Raw genomic sequence first — 24,544 nt, forward strand, 5'->3', positions numbered from 1 at the left:
CAAATAAACAGCCTTGATCAATTTTGACCCCTTGCCCTGTCACATTTGTTCCCAGCAGTCCCCCAGACTGAAGTTTCCTCTGTTATGCTGATCTTTTTTGTAAGTCTCCTTGGAAATGGAAATGTCGTGCAGCTGATGGAGGTGTGATGGTCAGGAGTCCATAGATGTTTGGCCACATGGTGTATGTTAGTGGGGCTGCTCCACACACTTTCATGGACGAACCCGTGACCCCAGAGTTGCCCCCTTTACTTCATCATAAGTCAGCATTAAACCTGTACTCTGACAGACTTGAGGGGGCTCCATTATCAGAAGACCCCTCAACATCATCATCTCTCCTTTTTCTAACTTGAGTCTCTCTATCCCTCGTCAGCTTCTTCATACTCTCCATCGATACTCATTTTTGCCTGCTCGCCCCTTTAATGCCCCAAGTCTTTCTGATGCGGCCTTTTATTTTAGAGAAACTCACAAATGTCACCTCTGGGCTGATTAAAGGAGCAGGGAGACCACAAGAAGCTTTTGTGTGGATCACCCGGCTGCCACCATTAGGGCTTACGCCTTTCAGGAGGCCTTCTTTGTAAGTTGTTATAGGGGGCCGCTTTCCCCTCAGCATATGGCTGTCCTGCTTTGTTGTGATTATCTATGAAAATCAAAATTTAAAACAAAACTTTGATTTGCTTCACAGTTTCAATGTTCAAGACACGGCCAACGCCTTTGCTTAAAAAGCCATGGAGGGAGCAGGAGTTCAGCGAAAGGTGAGTATCCGTCTGCACACTTGGTCACCTTCTCTCCAGCTCTCCGTGATCAGTTTGTCTTTTCTACAGCGCCTTTCATGATCTGTCTATCTAATAGTTGACTTGGACGTCTCTTTGATATTCAGAGATGTTTACTGCTCTCCACTATCATTTTTATCTCCCACTGGTTTTTTTTATTTTCTTCTTCTTTGCCCAATTTTAATTCACATGCTGGTCAAGAATTTGACGTTCTTTTCGGTTTATGTTAATTAACTAGAAGGCCATTGTGAATTTCCCCTTGGAATTAATAAAGTATCTATCTATCTATCTATCTATCTATCTATCTATCTATCTATCTATCTATCTATCTATCTATCTATCTATCTATCTATCTATCTATCTATCTATCTATCTATCTATCTATCTATCTATCATTAACTGGGAGTCACAAAAATGACTAAACTGGGCACACGTCCACCTTCTTGTTAAAAAGTGTGCCTTTAATAAAAGACGTCAAAATAGAAGGAGACGTTTTTCACTCTTGCCAACACAATTTCTTGATTTACTGACTGAAAAGAAATTTGGACCCATTGATTGCGGGTACAAGGAGCCAAAAGCCTACCACCTCTGCCCACTCCTTCACTCGTTGCTGCATCGAGAGCAGAGTTTCCCAAACACCACTCAGTGGTCCCTACAAATATTTTGTCGTTCTGTGAGGATCAGGCTGAGCCGCGCCATTGTCCACTGTTAGTAAATTTGGAAGCCTGAAACTTTTAGGGGAAGCCCACCACACCAAGTCTCTGATTAAATTTAATCAAGATCCCCCCTACTCCATGAGCTAATGCTAGTGAATCTAGCAGCTCGAAACTCCAAGGGACCTCCACTACCCTGTCTCCAATCCATTTACAATTTAATATTAATACATCTAGCTACTGTATGTGAAACTCCAGGGGGAATACTCCTGCTCAATATGTGATTTCTCCATAAAGATTCACGAGGAGTTGAGATCAAAAGATTGAAAACCACTGATCAAGATGTCCACTTGGCACTGACCACTGACGCTGTCCCAAGCCCCCAAAGGCCTCTGCTGGAATTCGATGTGCCAGCTAGACTGCCAGTACCTTGGAATTCCCCAAGAGGAGCTCCTTGTTGTCACATGATGGCCCAGTGTGTTTGTCCTGACTTGTTCCCACTGCGACTCTCACCTGGAAGTGAAGTGAGTCAACTTCACAAATAGTCAGAATGGTCATCAGGCGTGTCAAAGGCAGGCCTCAGCACTCCATATGAGATCTGAATCTTCTCACCCCGCAGCATTGTCTCCTCTCCTTTTTCTTGAGCCAGTCATCACTTGTCACATCACACTAAGTTGTGTTCTTTGTGAGAGCCTGGAGAGGCCGAGTGTCTGAAGGGACCACTGTAAGTGCTAAAGGGTTGCTAAATCCCTGATCCTGAAGTGAGAATCCATCAAGTTTTCCTCTGAACTCTTAACTCATCTCTTTGCTATCTCTTCTTTTGTCACAAGCAGGGTAAAGGATGAACTTCTAGAAGAAATCCGAAACTACAAGAGTCTGACAGAGACAGTGGAGGAGCCCAGAATCCTCCTGGTCGGGCAGATTGGAGCTGGGAAAAGCAGCTTCTTCAACTCGGTGAACAGCATCTTCAGAGGTCATGTGATTCTGCAGGCCACATCTGGGTATGGAGACACCAGTGTGAGCAAACGGGTAAGTGAGGGGCAGAAAGAAGAATCAAGCTGAGAAGAACATGTTAGCCTTTTGGTCATCTCCTGCTGGCCATGTAGTCCCTGATTGTCTCCAGCCCATTCATTTAATGCTGTGGGTCACTGCTGGTCTCTGCCCCAGATCAGTCTTCAGAATGGCCCTCCAGGGTGTGGGCACTGGCATAGCGCAACATTTATGGGGTCCTGAAAAAAAGAGCCCTGATTTATAAAACATGTTTTTGGATGTTGTTGTTGTTGACTGTAAAACAACGCCTGTTCGAGAGAGGCGCACGTCTTTTAAGGATCTGATGACTGTTGTTTTACGTTCCTCATTTTTGCAGTGGATTTTAACTCTTAGATTTCACTTTTTGCATTTATTTATTTATGACGTTTAGGTATTACAAAAGGAGGACACTGTTTTGATTTTTTTTCTTCCTTATAATAAAACCACTTTTGCACTTTTTTCACCATCCCCTTGCAATGTTGTGTGTTTGTCCTCATCTGCTGGCTTCTCAGTTCATGACAATGTCATCAATGTCAAGAGGCTCCCAGAATGGAAGGGGACCTTGTGCAGAGCCGCGTCTTCACATCCATAAGTTGAAGTTCAACCAGAAATGGACCTTTCAACACAATCCGAAGCACACTAGCAGTAACATTTACTTTTGTAGAGGCCAAAATCACACAAGAAATGCCGCAATGGGCTTTAACAGACCCTGCCTTTTGACAGCCCCCCAGCCTCGACTCTCTAGGAAGACAAGAAAAAACTCCCAAAAAACCCTTGTAGGGAAAAAAGAATGGAAGAAACCTCCGGAAAGGCAGTTCAAAGAGAGACCCCTTTCCAGGTAGGTTGGGTGTGTAGTGGGGGTCAACACAACACACAGAACTGAACACAAGTCATCCTCAATACAATATAATAGTGTAATAGAAATATTACAGGTACAGAGCAGAATTCAACAGGAGATCATATCACGTAATACAATTTGGCTCAAAAAGAAGAAATGGAGGCTCATGGACTGGCCTAGTCCAAGGTCTAATTTGAAAGGATTTGAAATGTTCATTATACACAAGAAAATCCACAAACATCTTGCAACTGAAGGAATTTATTATGGTGGAGTCAATGTCAGTTACACAAAATGCCTACAATTTGTCATTTCTGCTACAGGGGGCAACACCAGCTTATCAGGTCAAGGTGGACTTTATTTTTCCACAATAGACCACCACATCTATTAATAGTTTTGTTGAATAAATGATTTGTGTTTTTATTCAAGTCCATCTCCTTTATCTGTAGGCCCTGTTTTCATGAGGGTTTGCTGTTTGCCTGTTCAGATACAATGAAAAAGTCAGCCATTTTCACGTGACTGCATTTATAAATATGTGCCATAGGAGTAAATGTCGTTGTTGCTCTCCCATGCAGTACAGAACATATCCGGTTCAAGACGGAAAAGGTGGAAAGAGTCTGCCATATGTCCTGAGTGATACCATGGGTCTGGAAAATGGCGATGGCGAGGGGATCCAAGTGGAGGACATCATTAGCGTCATTAAAGGACACGTCCCGGACTTGTATGAGGTGAGAGTCCCCTGCCACCATCACTTGATGCCAGATTCTGAAGCGATGTCTAGCAGAATATCGAATTAGTGAAAGTGGCATGTGCCAATGTGGTGCCATAAAGAAAACTTAGAGGTGGTGGCCGTGGACCCTGGGATCTCTTTATAGTTTAGTGAGGATGGTCACCACAGGCAAGTGTCACAGAAGCTCTTTGCACGCCTTTTAGCTTGCTGTTTGACACAAAGCCCATGAAGGAAGACAAGATGACATCTGGACTGAGACAGCATTAAAATGGAGCTTTAGAGTGCTGCTCCGGCCTCCTATATCCACTTTTTCTCCCTTTTGACGTACAATTCTGCTCACTGCTGCAGTCACAAGCAGAATAAAAACACACTTTTGTAAATTGTGCAGACATGTGTCACATGAGGGCAGAATCAGAAGGAGGCACCTTCAATGGGGACATTGACCACAATTCAGAATATCCAGTGTCTTTAGCCTTAATCAGATGAACCCCCGTTGTAAGCAGGGCCATCTTAATGCAGTTGCCCGGGGTCCCCATGCTAATCTTTGTATGTTGTGACTTGCTGACTGGTTGTGTAGGTAGGGACCCCACTGCACTTCTTTGCCCGGGGGCCTAGAATGCTGTTAAGACGGCCCTAGTTATAAGACAATAGGACTTGTGTCACACTGTGATGGGACAGACTGGCAGTGATTCCACCTGCACGTGTAAATGGACCGGCTATGATATGAAAATAAATAGAGGACTGTGAGCGCGTGCGGGCGGTGTGACTGCCTCATGTAACACTGACTGTATCTCTTCAGTTCAATCCCAAGGCCCCGATAACCGCACATGACGACCGCTACAGAGAGAAGCCCTGTCAGGCTGATAAGGTGCAGTGCGTCGTCTACGTACTTCAAGCAGACAACATCCACATCGTTAAAAAGTCTCTTCTGCAGAAGTTTGCTAAAATCCGGTCTGAAGTGAACAGCATGGGTGAGTAACCAGCCTGGCAGAGAATGATGGGATGTTAATCGGCAATGAGATTAATGTGCAGCCTCTCCACATGTTATATGAATGTGGCTCTTCTGCAGCACACACACTGCCTGGCCTACTTGAGTAGTCCCTCAGTCATGACGTTTGTTCCATTGTGTGTAACTACAACCTCGTATTTACTCCCCTCACACCTCGTACACTAAATGATGTGATGTGACCGTGTGACTGCTGTCTCCTGCATCATGTTGCTTCATCTTATTGGCTGTGATTAAATATGGTGTACCGAAGCACAGATCTAGAGAGGTGCCATGTACAAAAGGTGTGCATTGCAGTGTCTGAATAGCACACTCTCCAGCCACTTTATTAGGTACACCTTGCTAGTGTCTGGTTGGACCCCCTTTTGCCTTCAAACTGCTGTAATTCTTCATGGCGTAGATTGAACAAGGTGCTGGAAACATTCCTCAGGGACTGTGGTCCATATTGACATGATAGCATCACACAGTTCCTGCAGATTTGTGCACATCCACGATGCGAATCTCCTGCTCCACCACATCCCAAAGGTGCTCTATTGGATTGAGATCTGCTGACTGTGGAGGCCATTTTAGTGTAGTGGACTCATCGCCATGTTCAAGAGACCAGTTTAGATGATCCTGCTAGAAGCAGCCATCAGAAGATGAATATACTGCATTCCTAAAGGGATGGACATGGTCAGCAACAACACTCAGGTAGTTTGTGGCATTTAAATGATGCTCAGTTGGTACTAAAGGGCCCAACGTGTGCCAGGAAAATATCATCCACACCATCACACCACCACCAGCCTGATAGAAGGCAGGATGGATCCATAGTTTAGAGCTGTTGACAACAAATTCTGTCCCTACCATCCAAATGACGCAGCAGCTCACTGCTTTTGGCGTGTAGACATTGTCAGGACGTCCTGCAGAAGTTCAAACCGAGTATCAGAATGGGGAAGAAAGGGGACTGAAGTGACTTTGAATGTAACATGGTTGTTGGTGTCAGACTGGCTGCTCTAAGTAGTTCAGAAACTGCTGATCTGCTGGGAGTTTCACGCACAGCCATCTCATGGTTTACAGAGAATGGTCAGAAAAAGGGAAAATCTCCAGTGAGTGGCAGATGTCTTGGTGAAAATGCCTTGTTGATCCCAGAGGTCAAAGGAGAAAGGACAGACTGGTTTGAGCTGACAGAAAGGCAACAGGAACTCAATTTGTGAATTTGCCCTTGGGATTAATAAAGTACTTTCTATCTATCTATCTATCTATCTATCTATCTATCTATCTATCTATCTATCTATCTATCTATCTATCTATCTATCTATCTATCTATCTATCTATCTATCTATCTATCTATCTATCTATCTATCTATCTATCTATCTATCTATCTATCTATCTATCTATCTAAATAACCAAGGTATGCAGAAGAGAATCTCTGAACACACAACACGTCAAACTTTGAAGCAGGTGGGCTACAGCAGCAGGAGACCACACCAAGTGCCACTCTTGTCATCTAAGAACTGGCAACTGAGGCCACAATTCACACGGGCTCATCAAAATTGGACAATAGAAGGCTGGAAAAAACGTTGCCTACTCTGATGAGTCTCGATTTCAGCTACGACATTCGGATGGTCGGGTCAGCAACATGAAAGCAGAGGTGGTGGTGGTGGTGGTGGTGGTGGTGATGGTGGTTGTGTAATGGTATGGGGGATATTTTCTTTGTCCACTCTGGGCCCCTTAGTACCAACTGAGCATCATTTAAATTCCATAGCCCACCTGAGTATTCTTGTCTTCATGACCTCAGTGTGCTCATCTTCTGATGGCTACCTCAATCAGGATAACATGCAAATTCACAAAGTTCAAATCATCTCAAAATGGTTTCTTGAACATGACAATGAGTTCACTGGACTCAAATGGCCTCCACAGTCACCAGATCTCCGTCCAACAGAGCACCTTTCTGGATCATGACAGAAAAGCAGAGTAGAAATCCTCATCAATGACTAAATTCTTCCTTGGGCCTGCAAACCTGACACAACTTAAATAAATCAAACTGCTTGAGAAATAGCAACAACCGAATGATTAATAAGAATTAGTAATGAAGTAAAAGTGTGAAAAATGAAGTCTTCTTGAGAGCCCATCAATGGCCCAACAGTCAGACAGATGGCAGACCTGATCAGAATTTCACTTGGCCCTTCTTCTCTTCTCCTGCAGGGATCCCTCAGCTCGTGTTGGTCACTAAGATCGATGAAGCCTGCACGAAAGTTAGAAAAGACCTGACCAAAGTGTACAGGAGCCGCTACCTTTATGAGAAGGTGAGTCAAAGGGGACAGACGGGTGGCATGAGTGTGGGTGAAGATAACGGGGATGTGATCATAAGAGGTAAAGTAATAAAATGTGCAAAGTCAGCCTAACAAACAAGAAGGTGGAAACTGAACCTTCTCCAGTTCTCACTTCTCTTCTTGGCTGCTCCTCATGACAGTTAGTTTATCTGAAACTTTGTTGTTTATTATCAGCTCTTCTTTGTTGTTTGACATTATTCAAGTTATGAATTCTCTACCGTTATTCACATAGTAACAATTGTGTCTGATACCACAAAGAGTGTGGCCAATCGACATGAACATGGTACATCCATCCATCCATCCATCCATTCATCCATTCTCTTCTGCTTATCCGAAGTCGGGTCGTGGGGGCAGCAGCTTGAGCAGAGATACCCAGACTTCCCTCTCCCCGGCCACTTCTTCTAGCTCTTCCGGGAGAATTCCGAGGCGTTCCCAGGCCAGCCGGGAGACATAGTCCCTCCAGCGTGTCCTGGGTCTTCCCCGGGGCCTCCTCCCGAACACGAACATGGTACAAATAAATAAAATACAACAGTGAACATAATGCTTCTGGTGACATGTTAGATCAAACATATCTCTCTATATATAACATCCTACGTCTGTCAGTCTGTCCACTTTTCACGAGAGGACTACTTCACAGATTTAGATCGGGTTTTTTTCTATAATTTGCTTGAACGTTCCGGTTGATTTCATGACTTCTCTCATCATGCTAAGTATCAATTTATTTGTGTGAATCCGAGAGAGAGGCTGCGGGCCGAGGGGACGGGAAGCGTGACATCAGGAGTAGGGAGCTGGGTGGGACCGTCCTCACGCACCCGCCAGCCTCTGTTTGAATCGGTTTACCTGTTGGAGCGCACATTACCTCCGCTTAGCTGGCGATACCTGTTCGTTGATTGATTTTTAAAGTTTGTCCCGTGTCACTACTTATGCATGCAGAGCCGCAGGGGACGACTAGTTAGACATGAAAATTAAAGCCGCATTTTGACTTGACTGATGAATGATGAAGATGCTGACTCTTCATCCTGTGATTTAAGTGAACGTTTATTAAAATTGAACACATTTAGAAGATTCACAGCAGCTGGGACGAAGGAGGATTTGATCCAATTGTTTTTCATCCTTGGATCTCTGAACCTGAAATTGGGAAGGTGGAGGGCGAGGCGTGTCTTACAGAAGACTTTTATTTGCTTTTAATTTTCTAAAATCTTCTCCATATCCGTTTAAACAAAAAATCTCTTTCCCTTATTCCAAACTGTCTGCTTCGAGCTTTGCACTTACTCAGCAAATTCCAGCTGCTCACATCTCAAGTGGCATTCATTAAACGCCAACAGCTAAATCAGAGTTGGAGGTAAAACTACAAACCCTCAAACGGTTATTCGTTTTTGATCGATAACCGCCAGCTAAGGTCTTTAATGCCTGAGCACATCGAGCTCACATTTTTTGTGGCCAATTACTGTTCAGATTTATCCTTATAATCAAGTTTAGCTTTTTTAGTACCATGAAGTTCAGCGTCCCTTTGTGCAGCACGTGCCTCATTAGTATCGGTTTGTCAATACAGTGGGGAAAATAAAGATTTAACACGTCAACATTTTTCTCAGTTAATATATTTCTAATTGGGCTATTGACAAGAAATTTACAATTTATGTGGTGGCAGAAACCCCCTGCTCAAAGTAGGCACACAGAGTTTCAGGAAGGTAGCAAAGTCCCATCATATTGTGTGATGCATACACGGTCTCAATTCAAATGAAATGAGCAATTAGCTTACATTTATTACAATTCTTATCACTTCTGCAAAATACTCTCCTCCTTCTGGCTCTTCCCATCATTACCTAATGTCCATCACCTGACCAAAACTGCCATCATTACTCCATACCCTGTGCCGATGTCCAAAACGTATTCATCAATCGACTCCCACCATTAAGTCGGAATCAGGCAGACCCACACCTTAGATATTGGGCTGGAGTTTGGGGCACAACAGTAACTCTGTTTCTTCTAAGCTGCGTTTTCCTTGACTTGTCATCACCTGTCCAGGCAGGCAGACAGGGAGGCAGAGGCCCAGCCGCAGCAAATGGAAGCCAACGGCCTGTCTGGTTGTTCTCTCATGGCCAAAGCCTCAATGGCTGCATTTCTTAAAACAATGGCTTGTTTAGCTCTCTAAAAGTACAAAGTGTCCTTGACTGAAGATTTTAAGCTTAGCAGCTACAAAGAGGAAAATAATAAAATAGACAAGCGAGGGCTTTTTATGGTTTAACCCTTACTATGCTAATGTGCATCAGAATATGAAATCCTTGTTCTCATACATGCTTTATGATTCTCTTTAAATATATGCAGATCATCAACTTTAAGAATATTCTTTACTACACACCAGATGTCTGTAACAACCCAAGTAATCCAAACATACAAACATGTCCATAAATGAAGTGCCATCAGCAAACAACGTTTATGGTTGAGCGCAAAGCCACTGCTGCACCGCTGCTTTCACATCAGGGCTCTTTCTTCATTCCTCGTTTTCGTGGCTGCAGCTGGATGTCCGGAGCTCTCTCTGCATCCGTCACACTGGTACGGCCATTTTCGAACGTTTCAATCCACTCACAGACGACTTTATGAGAGAGAACTTTATGCCCATACTAAGCACACATACGGAGATGAATTTGTGCTCCTGGCACATCTTCTGCCCACAAAAAGTATATGACAGAATGCTGTTCCTCTTTATAAGTTTCGCGGCCATCTTCACCACAGGGTGACAACTCTGATAGTAAACTGCAAGATAGGCAGAACTAGTCACATGACACTCTCAGATACGACCAATCACTACTCCTCCCGCCTTCACCGTTTCCAACAAAAATATGAAAGTGTGGAAAATCTTTGAACGTCCCTCATAATAAAATGCCTGATTCAGAGTCTCCTTAAGTTGATGTGTGTGTGTCGTTTGATTCCTTAAGAGGCATTAGCTCTCTGGAAATGTGTTCTTTTCAATTGTGGTATTTTAATTAACCTGAATTTAAATAATTATAAATAAAAAGGAATTATCCCTCCCCAGCATGCAATATGATGGTTACAAGATTACACGAGAAGTATAAGGATAATTTAGCTCTTTACTGACAGGTTACTGACAGGTTCACACGGTATTACAAACGGGAAGCTTATGACAGACTCTATCAAGCAATGTGTGTGTCTTAACCTACGCAGTCTGCCATCTTTTGTTACCGGAAGACATAATCTTCTGCCCAGCAGGCTTCAAAGTGTGTTGGCCGTAGGTCCATCCTTATATTCTGGTTGCTCCATGTGCAGGCTCCTTCTATGGATCCAAACAAGGACAGGAAAGGACTCAAACCCCACCTTCAAAAATACAGGAATAGCACAGTGCCTACATACACTTCTCATTCTCCCAACAAGGAAAAAGGATGGTGTGCTGACAGAAGACAGAAATATACTAGTCTGTCTTTAGGCTGACTATTCAATTCTCCAGTTGTCTTTGGCTCTCGAGTCCTGTGCTTAGCTCGGCAATTCTAAATGCTGATGCTGTGCCCCTGCGTATCATACTTGGTCTGCCTGTATGAATGACTTCATAACAGTGGGCACAGAGAACAGTGACATTAAACTTAATAACAAAACATATTATAACAAGCCACCCTTTGTCACTGGATCTGTGACAAAAAGCAATACTTGAAAGTCATATCCACAAATCAAAAGGTTCTAGATCCATCTTTACGTTGTAGACATTTCAAGATCATTTGTGGAAATGTGAGGTGTAATACCACTATAGCTGCTGTACCGTTCATCTAATACCAGCGTAAATATTAACAATGACAAGTTACAGTACATTTGGACAAATAGTTACATTTAACATGGTGTTACTACATAGTGATCATTATATCTCATCAGTTGTATCATAGCATCAGATATTATAATTCTATATAGCATCTTAATGGATTTCACTATTCTTGGGTACTCATAACATTTCTAAATTCAGTATGTTGTTATATGTACCCCACCCTTTGGTGTCTGATCCCTTGTTATAAGTTACAATAGTTGTAACATAACTCAGATGCTATTCTAGATCTATTGCTATGATTATTACTTGTTCTTAAACTAGTATTATTGCATAATTGTACATTATTTACATCCTTCCCAACTTCACTATTGGATGTTCTATTCCCATTCAATTTACAATTTAACATTATTGGTGGTTAATTATGCATATCCTCATACCTTTGAGCTCCTCTTATAACATTTTCAAGTCTATCTCTAAGCTTTCTATATTCATGCCTTGTCCAACCCAGTGGTTTGTAGATAAAGTCTTTTGCTTGGTGGCGTTGCAGATTCTTCTGTACAAACGTATGACTGTTTCAGGAAACTAAAGTCTTTTACTATTGCTAGAAATAAAAAATGTAAACAGTCCTGTTGCCATTAGAGCTCATGAGATGCACACATGGTGACTGTCCATTTTTAGCAGAGGAACACTTCCCCCTTGGCTTGCCCTGCATTCAGTAGTCATTCATGGGAGCCTTCAACAGCTGTCATCTCACTTCAGTGGCATGTTTAACAGCCTGTTTCTGTTAGAGTCCATATAACTTAGTTTTGCAGCAAAAATGTCTGCACACAGCATGGCTTCAAACCTACTCAGCTGGACTTATGATCTTTCTTTGCTTCTGCACTTCAGCTCTGGAAAAGCAAATAATTTCTTCACCAGCTATTATCAGGTATATGCAGCAGGTCAAAAGTCATTAGTACAGTCTTTTTTAAATCTTCATTTCGTATAACACCACCTTCTCGTCATTGATAAAACTTTTTACCACTGGCTTGGAGAGGCTTTGGCACCATTAAATTGAGTGGCCAAAACTAAAATACTTGCTAGGCAAAACTAAAAGAAGGGTGAAAAGGTAGAGCAAATACACAACATAAAACAATTCTTCATCAATCATGTATAATATAATACAGCACTATTAATGACAATTCTAGACCCATAGTTCTCAGTTTCATATCATAAATAACAGTTAGAGATAAATTAAATATGACAAATTATTACATTTAAACTAGGCTAATGAAAATGTTTCTTCAGTAGAATAATACACTAATCAAAATTAAAAGATTACATCAGTTATACATTACAGGATGTTACATAGTTGAACTTTGAGTGTTTTCATTTTTGTCTAAACAAAAATCTTACATTATCTAATACCATAGAACAAACTGTAGTTTATCTTAATCAAGAAACAAATTGTTTAAATTTCTTTAAAATATTATAACAGCACAGTTGATATAGACTAATGGTTTTAATGTATAACTGAACATTCTATTTAGCTATGTGCATTATCACTGAGCATTGACCTTAATATATTGATATAATAACAAATCTTCATAAAATCAATCACTTACAGAGACAAATCAATACATGTATTCAGTTCTAATACATTTCGTAATTACTGAAGTGATAATAATAATCATTTGTTATACATCAAAATATGTAAACCCTTTATACTGTTTTTATATGAAAACTAGATAAATAAATCAGTCTAGTTTAAAAATAGGAACATTTTAACCTTTCTTACACTTGAACTAATCAGCATGCAAGGACAATAATTCCAATCACTGCTGTTCATTAATCTATGATTGATAAACATTCACCACCCTTTGGTCAGGTTATTTCTAATTTCTCTGCCCAAACTTGCTATTAAGCTATTTCTTGCAGCTTTCTATAGGAAAAATAATTTGTGTTTCATCCATTAGCCACAGGTCTTGATGAATCTGTAGGAAAAAAACAACATCTATAGGCTTGAAGTTATATATAAAACTTTATGCTTATAAAACTTTATTCAGATTTTTAAAAATGTTTAAAGTCTTAACTCTTTAACTGACTGTGCGGCTGGCTGTCTTTTTGCCTTGCAAGGGCATAGGTCATCTTATAGTTAAACCTGCATTATCAATCACCAGTCATGATCACTTTTTTACTTGCTAACATTTTTATATAGTACATGTATTACTAAAACAATTAAATTTGAATACGATTCCCTATTACTGTAACAATTATGTTATTCTGTTATTATATGGGACGTCTCCGATCTTTTAGGGTTTCTCTTTCACATTCTTAATTAGTCAGCTGACACACACCGTCTTACAAATAACATAAACACGCATTTGCTACCCCAGACTCTGAATCAGAATAATTTATTCTTTTATTTTCTTTGCTAGATTCTAAATCCCACTTCATGCCCAAGCAAAATTACTTGGCTAAACAGAAGTTCTTTTTAAACAACATTCAGCACACTGGGGAAAGCAACTGTTCACAAACAATCAGCCTTCACTTGTTTCAGTCATTTCAGCATACAGTATTTGGCAATTGCTTCATTCTTTCAAATATTTTCACATATTCACATACTCACATTCTCTTTTACAATTGCATTAAACTCACTCGAGGTTGTGCTTTTTTTTTTTATAAAGTTTCACCATGCAACACACTTAAACGCGTCTTTTCCTTCATGCTTATTAAAACAACTTCTCAGGCCGCAAGCTGGTATCACTTTCATTAAATTAGGAATTCATCTTACCTTAGTTTTAAACGTGCTAGTTTCCAGATCATGAAATAGTCTGTGGCGAAACCGCACCCAGCGACAACGAGGAAACACTATGTAACTGCGTCTTCCCAAAGTTTCCAAAATTCAGCAGCTCCAACTCAAAAAATGGGATTCAACAAAAGCCTGACGCACAGAAATGATTCCACAGACAAAATATCTTCGTTTTTAAAAGTTTAGTTAAGTTTCAAAGTAAAACAGTTCACACAAAAGAGAAAATTAAAATAGCAAAAAAAAGGAAAAATTATAATAAGAAAAAATTTAGTTCTAAGCTTATTCTTGTTACATCTTAAATCGTTACTAGTCACTTATAATTTCTGAACCATTTCAAAGCGGTCAGAAAACTGTATGCTTATCCCATCTCTGAGTAGAAAATGGGTCTTTCAAGTCCCTGTTTACTGGGACCTGTTCTAAACACGACTGAGCTTATTAACTCACAGTTTCTCAGTTACAGTAAGAAGATTCTATATCCTGCTAACTTATGGGGGGAAAAGACTATACCATTGTCTATGACTATAGAAGATATTATATTCTATTCAAATAAAGCAAACATTAATATGAGTTTAACTCAAAACTTTAACTTTCTAAAATTGGCTCTTACATTTCCAGCCCCTAATTGGCTATGCAGGAGCGGAGACAATTACTATACTTTACTTCAATATGAGCCAGTTAGCTTTATTTTGACTATTGTTTTCAAATCATTAACACTGCAAACAAACATTTTAAAAGTTTCTCATTTTAAAAATTGGTTGTTTCTTGAAGCAGGCACAGTTTGTTCACGGGTCTGTCCAGTGTGCTGGTTTTGGTCTGCACACAGACTCTTCTGACTGCACCTTTGGCATCTGGCATTGTCTTGATAACTCGACCCATTACCCAGGAATTGCGAGGTGTAGCTTTATCTACAATTAAAACAATGTCCCCTGGTTCAAAATTTCTTCTTGGTGCAAGCCATTTTTGACGTTCTTGAAGTATTGGCAAATACTCTTTTGTCCATCTTTTCCAAAACAAATCAGCCATGTATTGAATTTGTTTCCAGCGTCTTCTTGGGTATGGTTCATTCTCTGAAACAAGTTCGGGTGGTAATTTAGGTTGTGTCTTCATTAACAACAAGTGATTGGGTGTGAGTGGTTCTAAATCATTTGGGTCATCTGATGTCTTTGTAAGGGGTCTGTTATTGAGTATTGATTCCACTCTACACATCATTGTAGGAAGGTTTTCATCATCGAGTGTTTGTTGGTTTAGTGTTGAATTTAAGATCTTTCTTATGCTCCTTATTTGTCTTTCCCACACTCCACCTTGATGAGAAGCTGATGGTGGATTGAAAATCCATTTGATTTGTTCTTGCATCATTTTTTTGTTTTCCAATTTTTTATAGCTTCTCGTAGCTCTCTTTCTGCCCCAACAAAATTTGTTCCATTGTCTGAGCGCATGATTTTAACTTGTCCTCTTCTATCAGTAAATCAGAGTATGGCTTGGATACAAGAGTCAGTGTGTAAGCTATGTGCGATCTCTATGTGCGCAGCTCTGGTTGTTAAACATGTGAAGATTACTCCGTACCTCTTAACTAGGCTTCTTCCTCTTTTGACTAGGAAGGGGCCAAAATAATCGACTCCGACATTTGTAAACGGTGGTTGGTTTGGTGCTAGGCGATCTTCTGGCAAATCTGCCATTTTTTGCTCACCTACTTTGGCGTTGTATCTTCTGCACGTTGTGCACTTTGAAATTATTTTTCTGATAGCTGAGTTTGCTTGAGGTATCCAGTATTTCTGGCGTAGCTGTGCGAGCACATAGTTGCGCCCACAATGTCCAATTCGTTTATGAATGTGTTGCAATATGAGAGAAGCAACATGTGAATGCTTGTGTAGAATTGCAGGATGTTTAGCTTCTTCTGGCATTGCAGCTTTGCAGAGTCTTCCTCCGACTCTCAGTATTCCATCTTGTATGATCGGGTCAAGTTTATAGATTTGACTGTTCTTTTTAACACAAGTCTTTTTCTCTAAAGCCTTTAATTCTTCTGGAAATTCTTGCTGTTGGCTGAGGCGGATAAGCTCTGATTCGGCTTTAACTAAATCATCTAGAGAAATTGGATTTGTTTTTAAAGTCAGTTTATATTTTTTCATGTGCTTTGCAATGAGTGATTTTTGTTCTTCTGGATCACTTTTAGTCTGACTGACTTCTAATTGAAATGTTTTTCTTTCATTTCTTAAGTTCAGCATTAAGTCTTTAAACTTGAGAAACCAAGCCACTGCTTTCTTCAGACGATGCCAATCTGAAAAACAGGTGATTAGTTTGTTGATGGGCTCGGTTGCTTCCTCTATTTTTGTCATGTTAACTGCACAGGTTTTAACTTCTGGATCATCTTCAATGAGTGAATTGTTCAGTTGATCTGGTCTTTTTGGCCACTCCCGTTCGGGCTTCAATAAGAAACTTGGACCTTGTGACCATGTGGTGCTTTTGAGAAAGTTTTCTATGCTTAGCCCCCTGGATGCTTGATCAGCCGGGTTAAGGGCAGATGTGACATACCTCCACTGTGAAGGCTGTGAATGATCTCTGATCACGGAGATTCTGTTGGCAACAAAGGTCTTGAACCGAGTGCTTTCATTTGAAATGTATTTTAGCACCGTGGTGCTATCAGTCCAAAATGTAGATTCTTCTAAGGGCATTTGAAGCTCACCTTTAAGCATTTTGTCCATTTTAACTGCCACAATGGCTGAAGTCAGCTCCAATCTTGGAATCGTGACCTGTTTCAATGGTGCAACTCTTGACTTGCCCATCCGGAATGAACAATGCCTTTGGCCCTCTTCGTTGGTTAAGACAAGGTAAGTGACAGTGCCATATCCATCTTCACTAGCATCTGCAAAATGGTGCATTTGTGCTGTCTTTATGGTTCCAAACCCGGTAGGTTTGAAGAATCTGTTCACTTTATAGTTTGTAAGTAACTGCAAATCATCCATCCATTTTTTCCATTTCTGAATGTGTTTGACTTCTACTTCTTCATCCCACCCAAATTTCTCTTTGCATAAGTCTCTTAGAATAAGTTTTGCTGGCAATAGGGTGGGTGCTAGAAAACCAAGTGGATCATAAACTGAGCTAACAACAGACAGAATACCACACCTTGTGGCGGGCTTGTTTTGTAACTTAATCTGAAATTTGAAACTGTCCGTTTCTGTGCACCACTGGACACCCAGGGCACGCTCTGTGGGAAGGAGACTGTGGCTCAAGTCTAAGTCCTTTTGTTCATGAGCTCTGTCTTCTTCAGGAATAGACAATAAAACTTCTCTGTTGTTACTCACCCACTTAGTCAAATGAAATCCCCCTTTGAGGCGTAGAGCTTGGAGGTCCTCTGCCAGCTTTATAGCTTGTTCTTCTGTTGTCACTGACTTTAAACAGTCATCCACATAGAAGTTATTGAGAACGGTGTTAACTGCTTCCTCAGGAAATGTATCTCTGGAGTCTTCGGCTGTTCTACGCAAAGCATAAGAAGCACAACTGGGTGAAGAAGTAGCACCAAAAAGATGTTCTGTCATTTTGAATTCTTCAAGGTCTTTACTTAGATTACCTTCAGGCCACCATAAGAAACGTAAAAGATCAGTGTCTTTATCTGGTACTTTAACTTGGTAGAACATTGACTTAATGTCTGCCATTAATGTTACTGGCTCCTTTCTGAATCTTGTAAGGACGCCATTGAGTGTGTTAGTTAGGTCAGGGCCTTTTAATAATTGCTCATTAAGTGAGATTCCCTGGTAGGTGGCTGTGCAGTCAAAGACCACTCGAATTTTATTTTTCTTTAGATGATACACACCATGATGTGGGATGTACCACACTCTGCCTTCATTGCAATTTAGGTTTTCTTTGGGTACCTTAACGGCGTAACCATTGTCTATAATTTCTTTCATGAAGGCTTTATAGTCTCCGTGGAAACCTGAATTTTTGCTCAGTTTTCTTTTGAGTCCAATAGCACTCTGTTCAGCAATACAGCGATTGTTTGGCATTATAAGTGTTTCATCCTTCAAAGGCAAATTTAAAGAATAGTGGCCACCTACCAGACTCGCAGATTCCGAGGCTATGCACATGAACTTGATGTCTTCCTGTGACATCTCCTCCTTTTCTTCACAGCTGCGTTCTGGAAAATCTGAGTTATACTGTTGCAGCAACATATCCTCAATCTCTATTATTGACACACGATTGATTGAGTGTTTGGGTAGCTTACCACTTTGTTTTGCTAGGTCATCTGTCTCTTTGTATGGTCCACCAACCACCCATCCAAGTGCAGTCTTCATAGCATAGGGTCCACCTCCTTGCCAAGGTATAATTCGTGACTCCTTGAGGATTTCTGGGTAGTTGTTTCCTATTAAAAGATCAACTTCAGAGTCAATATGAGTTAGACGTACCTCTTTAAGATATGCCCACTTATCGATGTCTTCTTGTAGTGGAATATTTTCTCTGTCCACTGGAATGGAGACCTGTGTAAAGACCTTTGGCAGATCAATATATTCATCATCATTGAGACCACAGACTTGTAAATCTGACAAGATAGAACTTTGAGTTAACACCTTTGAATCATCATCATAATTATTCATGGTTTTAAGAAATGCTTGAGTTCTTCTCCCTTGAAGATTTAATTGTCTGTAGCCTTTCAGTGCAAATTGTTACTGTACTGCCTTGGTCTATAAAGGCGTATGTTTCTACATACCTTTCACTTTTCTTAGATTTTACCTTAACAGGAACTACTAGTAATGCACATTCTTCTCTGGCCCCAGTAAAGTTACAAGTTCCAGTCTCGGTTTCCGTTTCAGTAGATGTCGCCACACTAGCTGTAGATTTAGATGTTGCTCCGGAATCCTTTTTGATATGCAGGATGTCTGGGTGTTGAAAAGAACATGTCTGACATTTCATTTTTTCTTTACAGTTCTTACTAAGATGCCCATGTTTGAGACAACGAAAACATAAACCTTTAGATTTTAAAAAGTCAATTCTTTCTTTGTGCAGCAATTCTTTGATGTTACTACATTCAGCAAGGATATGCTGCCCATTGCAGAATACACAAGGATTTTTAAATGCACAGTTATCACTAACAGACCTTTCAACAAAGGTTTCTCTTGCCTCCTTTTCATCGGCATCGGAAATACTTGTGGTAAAAATACTTCCTGATCTATGTCCGTATTTCTGAGGAGAATCAAGCTTTTCAGTCTTTTCCTTTTTCTCTTTTCTGCCAAAAATAGGATGCATAAGTATCCTAGCCTGTTTATGTAAAAAGATAGTTAAATCACTAATGTCAATCTCTCTTTCTTCTTCTTCTTCAATTTCATAAGGTTCGTTACTCCACATAATTTGCAACATGCGTGGGAGTTTTGAGAGTATAGTACGGAAATTTTCATTGCTATTAAATGCAGCTTTATGTCTTTCTTTAGTCATAGAGTCCATACAATTATCAAGAAATGTTGCATAGTCTCTCAAGGCATCTCCATCATCTTGTTTTATTTGAGGCCATTTCAATGCCTTAGTTATATAGGCATCCATTACAAACGCTTGGTTGCCATAGTAACTTTCAAGTTGTTTTATAGCTTTTTTATAACCTTCCTCTGGTGGCAATCGTGTACAACCATTAATCATTTCTCGAGGTGGACCTCTTGTATATTGAATCAAGTAATCTAATTTATCTTGTGGGTCTTCTAGTATTTGACCTACAGCGTGGTCGAAGGCTCTAATAAAATCTGCATAGGCAAGTGGGTCACCTGAAAATAAGGGGACCTGTCTATGTGGTACTTCACCTCGTGGCGCTGGGGTTGGTGCTGGAGGTGGTGGAGTAGTAGCTCTGTTTTGTTGAGTTAACGAAGCCAAGCCGTTGGCCATTTCGGTAATTGCTTTCTGACATTCTGCTTGATTTCGCACTAATACATCTAGCAAATCATTTCTAGAGCTTTCAGTGTCGATTTTTACGCTAGCTGTTAGTTGTTCTTGCTTCTCTACTTTAGCTTTAAGTTCATGTAACGTTTGTAGAATACTATCGAGTTCTGTGCGTTCAAGTATGACTGTCGATGAGGGTGATGATGCCGCTGCAGCGCCTTTCTGGGCTGAAAAGTCACATTTAATGTCCAAAGCGCGCTTTAAGTGCGGTGAAGCTTTTCGTGTCTTTGACTTTGAGCGATCCCGTTCTTGCAATTGCATCCCTTCGAATTTGTTAACTAGATGCTTGTCTGATTTATGTGTCAACAGTCTATTTGTATCTTTCAGCCATAGCTTTGTAACATTAATAAATTCGTTCCAATTCTTAGAACTTTCGGCGAATGTCGTTTTCTGTTTCTTAATCGCGCTTTCTTTATTTAGCGCTGATATTAGCCTTTGATTCAACTCTTCTATCTCACTGTACGTCTCGCAAAAATGTTCAAGTCTTTCAGCTACTTCTGAATGATTTTCTGGAGTATCTTTAAGACTTTCTATTTCAGCTATAAGCACAGAAAGTTTATCTTTCCTCTGAATTATATGACCTTTAAGATCTCCGATTACATTCTCTGGCTTAGAGTCAGTACTCAATTCACTACTAACTTCACTTGAGTTATGCTTAGACATTGCCATGATAACAGCTCAAATGATTGACAGCTGGTTCTCTTGTCAGCAACAAACGTCACAATAGGAACGTTCCAACAAAGCAGATACTTCCTTATAGCGAGGCTTCAAAAACTCAGGCAAAGGCAAAAGCGATCATCCACAAAATCTTTTACAATATCACAGTCTCTTGAAATCTTCAAGTTCAGGTACAGCGACCTTGCTTTTATTACGGCAGCGCAGAGATAGAAGGTAAGAGCACAGTACCTCAGGGTGACTCAGTTCTTTTTCTTTCGTTGACGAGTTCTGAAGTAGAAGCGTCCTCTGTCCTCAGATGGTAGATTCCAGTTCAAGTTTGAAGCTTTCAAGATGGCTAGTTTTCTGACAATATGTAACTGCGTTTTCCCAAAGTTTCCAAAATTCAGCAGCTCCAACTCAAAAAATGGGATTCAACAAAAGCCTGACGCGCAGAAATGATTCCACAGACAAAATATCTTCGTTTTTAAAAGTTTAGTTAAGTTTCAAAGTAAAACAGTTCACACAAAAGAGAAAATTAAAATAGCAAAAAAAAGGAAAAATTATAATAAGAAAAAATTTAGTTCTAAGCTTATTCTTGTTACATCTTAAATCGTTACTAGTCACTTATAATTTCTGAACCATTTCAAAGCGGTCAGAAAACTGTATGCTTATCCCATCTCTGAGTAGAAAATGGGTCTTTCAAGTCCCTGTTTACTGGGACCTGTTCTAAACACGTCGTGGAGATCGCGAATACAAGCGGCTGAAATGAGTTTCCTCCGCAGGGTGTCTGGGCTTTCCCTTAAAGATAGGGTGAGAAGCTCAGTCATCCGGGAGGGGCTCAGAGTAGGGCCGCTGCTCCTCCGCATCGAGAGGAGTCAGATGAGGTGGCTCGGGCATCTGATCAGGATGCCTCCTGGACGCCTCCCTGGTGAGGTGTTCCGGGCACGTCTAACTGGGAGGAGGCCCCGGGGAAGACCCAGGACACGCTGGAGGGACTATGTCTCTCGACTGGCCTGGGAACGCCTTGGAATTCTCCCGGAAGAGCTAGAAGAAGTGGCCGGGGAGAGGAAAGTCTGGGCATCTCTGCTCAAGCTGCTGCCCCCGCGACCCGACCTCGGATAAGCGGGAGACAATGGATGGATGGATGGATGTTCTAAACACGACTGAGCTTATTAACTCACAGTTTCTCAGTTACAGTAAGAAGATTCTATATCTTGCTAACTTATGGGGGGAAAAGACTATACCATTGTCTATGACTATAGAAGATATTATATTCTATTCAAATAAAGCAAACATTAATATGAGTTTAACTCAAAACTTTAACTTTCTAAAATTGGCTCTTACACACTAATTTCAGTGGCGACCCACAGTTCCAGCGACATCAAGGACATCCAATTCACACAAGTTGAATATAAGATGTTGTCACAAACTTAGACAAAAACTACAAAAAAGGTTTGGGGCAGCCACCCGTATATTGTTTCCTGGCTGCAAAATTAAATGGATTGAAGTATGTTGAAGTATAAAGATTGGAGTCCGTAAGAGAGCTGATTTGATTTGTAAAAAGATGGCAGCTTTAAAGGAGAGTGGAGGAGAGGAAGTGATGTTGTCAATAGGGCCGGAGCTGGAAGTAGTGTCATTGGGGGGCGGGAATGGAAGTGACATCATCAATAGGGCTGGAACTAGAAGTAGAGTCATTGGGGGCTGGGACCAGAAGTGGTGTCATCAATATGGCCGGAACTGGAAGTGACATCATCGGGGCCAGGTGGAATTTCCTGTAACAGGTCTGCAGAGAAGTGAGAGAAAGACCTCCTGGTCTGGCATGGAATTGCTCTCTTTAGCTGTCCCCCCATGCGCACATGTGTGTGTCAACGTATCTGGGTGACAGCAAGTGAAGTGAAAAAGCAAATTAAAGTAGCAAGCCTGTAACACTTTTAGTGATAAATATCTCCCTTTTTCCCCATTCATAATATCAGCTTGTGATTAGCAGTTATGGTTCTAACGTCTTCCACGTTTGTGTCCTAATGCTTTCACTTTTCACAGTTCAGTCCAATATGCGTCCAGGCCAAATAAATTGACATTAGGGTCAAATTCATGAACTTTTAAAGTGGAAACCCAAGTGAAAGTTCAGTATTTGCACATTGTGTCTTCATGAGGAAGTCACTCAACCAACCGGTGCTATCGGAGTGTCAGCGGTGGGATCATCATCAAGGTTTTCAAACATTCAAACACTTAAAGATCACAATAATGTGGTCAGGGAATTCGGCCAGCAGCTCAGAGGCTTCCAGCCTTCTAACACAAGTCTCACGTGGGTTTGTCTTTGGCCCTCTTCATCATGACCTCCTTATCACCTCATCCATTTTTCTGTTTTGCTTCCAGGTGATTCAGCTTGGAAAGACTTTAGGAGCCCCTATCTCCTCCATCTCCCTGGTTAAGAGCTACTCCTCGGAGACGGAGCTCAGTCTTAATGTGGACATTTTGATCCTGAAGGCCCTGCAGCAGATGCTGAGAGCCACTGATGCCTGCTTAGATGATGTAAAGCTGAAATGCCGCACTGAGACAACCAGCTCTGAAGGCTTTTATCCTTTATTTCAATAACGTGACACCATGTGTCCGTTTTAATCTTTATAAATCCACTTATTTCAAGACAGGTTTGGATACTGGGAACTCCAGTCCACAAACAAACACACTGACTCACACCAGCATGGATTAATCCAAGGGTGTGCGGGGGGACCTGAGGAAAACGCAGAAAGTCCACCTGGATAACCGACCCCCCAATGTGCCAGCCATGTCAATGGCGTGACGTAGTCATGTGGAGCTGCTGGGAATTGTCTGATGTTTGTTCTTCAGTTTTGACACATCTTTTGCCTCGCTCGGCTGTCCTCGTCATTTCACATTGTTTAACGTGGACATTCAGCATTAGGAGATTCTTGATAATTGATTACAAATTATTAGTTCTCACTGTCAATTATATTTTATTAGATAAACATTGGGCTTAAAGTGATGTTTCTAGAGTTTGCATGTTCTTTCCCTTCAAGTTTTTATTCCTTAGCCATCTGACCATAGCATTAGAGTTATTGATTAGATACTTTACAGGAGCTCCAAAAATAAATAAATAAATATTATAATAAAACCTCACAACAACCCTCCAAACACACTTATGAACTTCTAGCTTGGACAATACTGGACTGTCAATGAGAGGCTTGTACAGTAGGTGGCAGTAAGATGAGGTCAGACCACAACTTTATATTTAAACTTATTAACATTTCAATAGAGAAGGTCCAGCTTGGGGTCTCTAGAAATGGAACCTGATGATTGATGTGTGTCTCCTTGTTTGAAGTCACCAGCATTGAGAATCATCCATCACTGAGTCAACCAGGATGAAGTGCAGTAACGTATCTCCCTGGGCGATGATTTAGACACATTCAGTGTCAGGATGACATGTTTAGTTTAATTGTACTGAGCTCACTTATTCACCATTGCACATTCAAATAAATCTCCAGTCATCATCCCGATTTATCCACTTGATATGATGAAACCTGTCCAGCATTAAAGGAATGTCTGAAAAAAAGAGGCTGAAGTCCGCACTCAGCACTACGCAAAATGTCACCCACCGCACCTGAACTCACCGTGACTTGATATGAGATGTGACAGTCAGTCAGACATATCTCATTATATGGAGTCTGGCCAGGGCTCAATTGAGTCCTCTTTACAGTACTTTGATCCTCACTCCCTATCTTCACCTCTTAGATAGATAGATAGATAGATAGATAGATAGATAGATAGATAGATAGATAGATAGATAGATAGATAGATAGATAGATAGATAGATAGAACTTTTTTGTACCGGGGGTAAATCTGCCGTTTTACAGAAGCTGTTTAAATAAATACATAAACAGATACATAAATAAACCTATACACGCCTACTATGATCTGAACACACATCAGAATGCAAATTTAAAAAGAAACAAAATTTCAGGCTTGACAGTGCCAGTCCCAGTGACGGGCTATACTGACGTAATTTCTTTTGGTATGGCGGACCCCCAGTCACCTTTCTTGACCCACTTCTGCTGAATAATTC

General features: G+C 40.8%; 1 protein-coding gene across 1 annotated transcript; it reads left to right on the forward strand.

Moving 5' to 3' along the window:
• Positions 1-685: 685 nt before the first annotated feature.
• LOC114658629 (interferon-induced protein 44-like) lies at positions 686-24,006 on the forward strand. Its single transcript, XM_051932753.1, has 6 exons — positions 686-752; positions 2,257-2,452; positions 3,863-4,015; positions 4,817-4,988; positions 7,209-7,309; positions 22,843-24,006. Exons 1-6 carry the CDS (start codon positions 688-690, stop codon positions 23,059-23,061), a joined length of 906 nt encoding a protein of 301 aa, XP_051788713.1. The 5' UTR covers positions 686-687; the 3' UTR covers positions 23,062-24,006.
• The last annotated feature ends 538 nt before the right edge of the window (positions 24,007-24,544 follow it).

Source organism: Erpetoichthys calabaricus, chromosome 10 (genome assembly GCF_900747795.2).
Source record: "Erpetoichthys calabaricus chromosome 10, fErpCal1.3, whole genome shotgun sequence".
Classification (NCBI taxonomy): domain Eukaryota; kingdom Metazoa; phylum Chordata; class Cladistia; order Polypteriformes; family Polypteridae; genus Erpetoichthys; species Erpetoichthys calabaricus.

Bases quoted from the DNA above. Each gene is read 5' to 3' on its own strand.
- LOC114658629 (XM_051932753.1), top strand. From the start codon at position 688: ATGTTCAAGACACGGCCAACGCCTTTGCTTAAAAAGCCATGGAGGGAG. The intron at 2,453-3,862 runs GTAAGTGAGGGG...TCTCCCATGCAG, and splicing joins ACACCAGTGTGAGCAAACGG to TACAGAACATATCCGGTTCA. The intron at 4,989-7,208 runs GTGAGTAACCAG...CTTCTCCTGCAG, and splicing joins GTCTGAAGTGAACAGCATGG to GGATCCCTCAGCTCGTGTTG.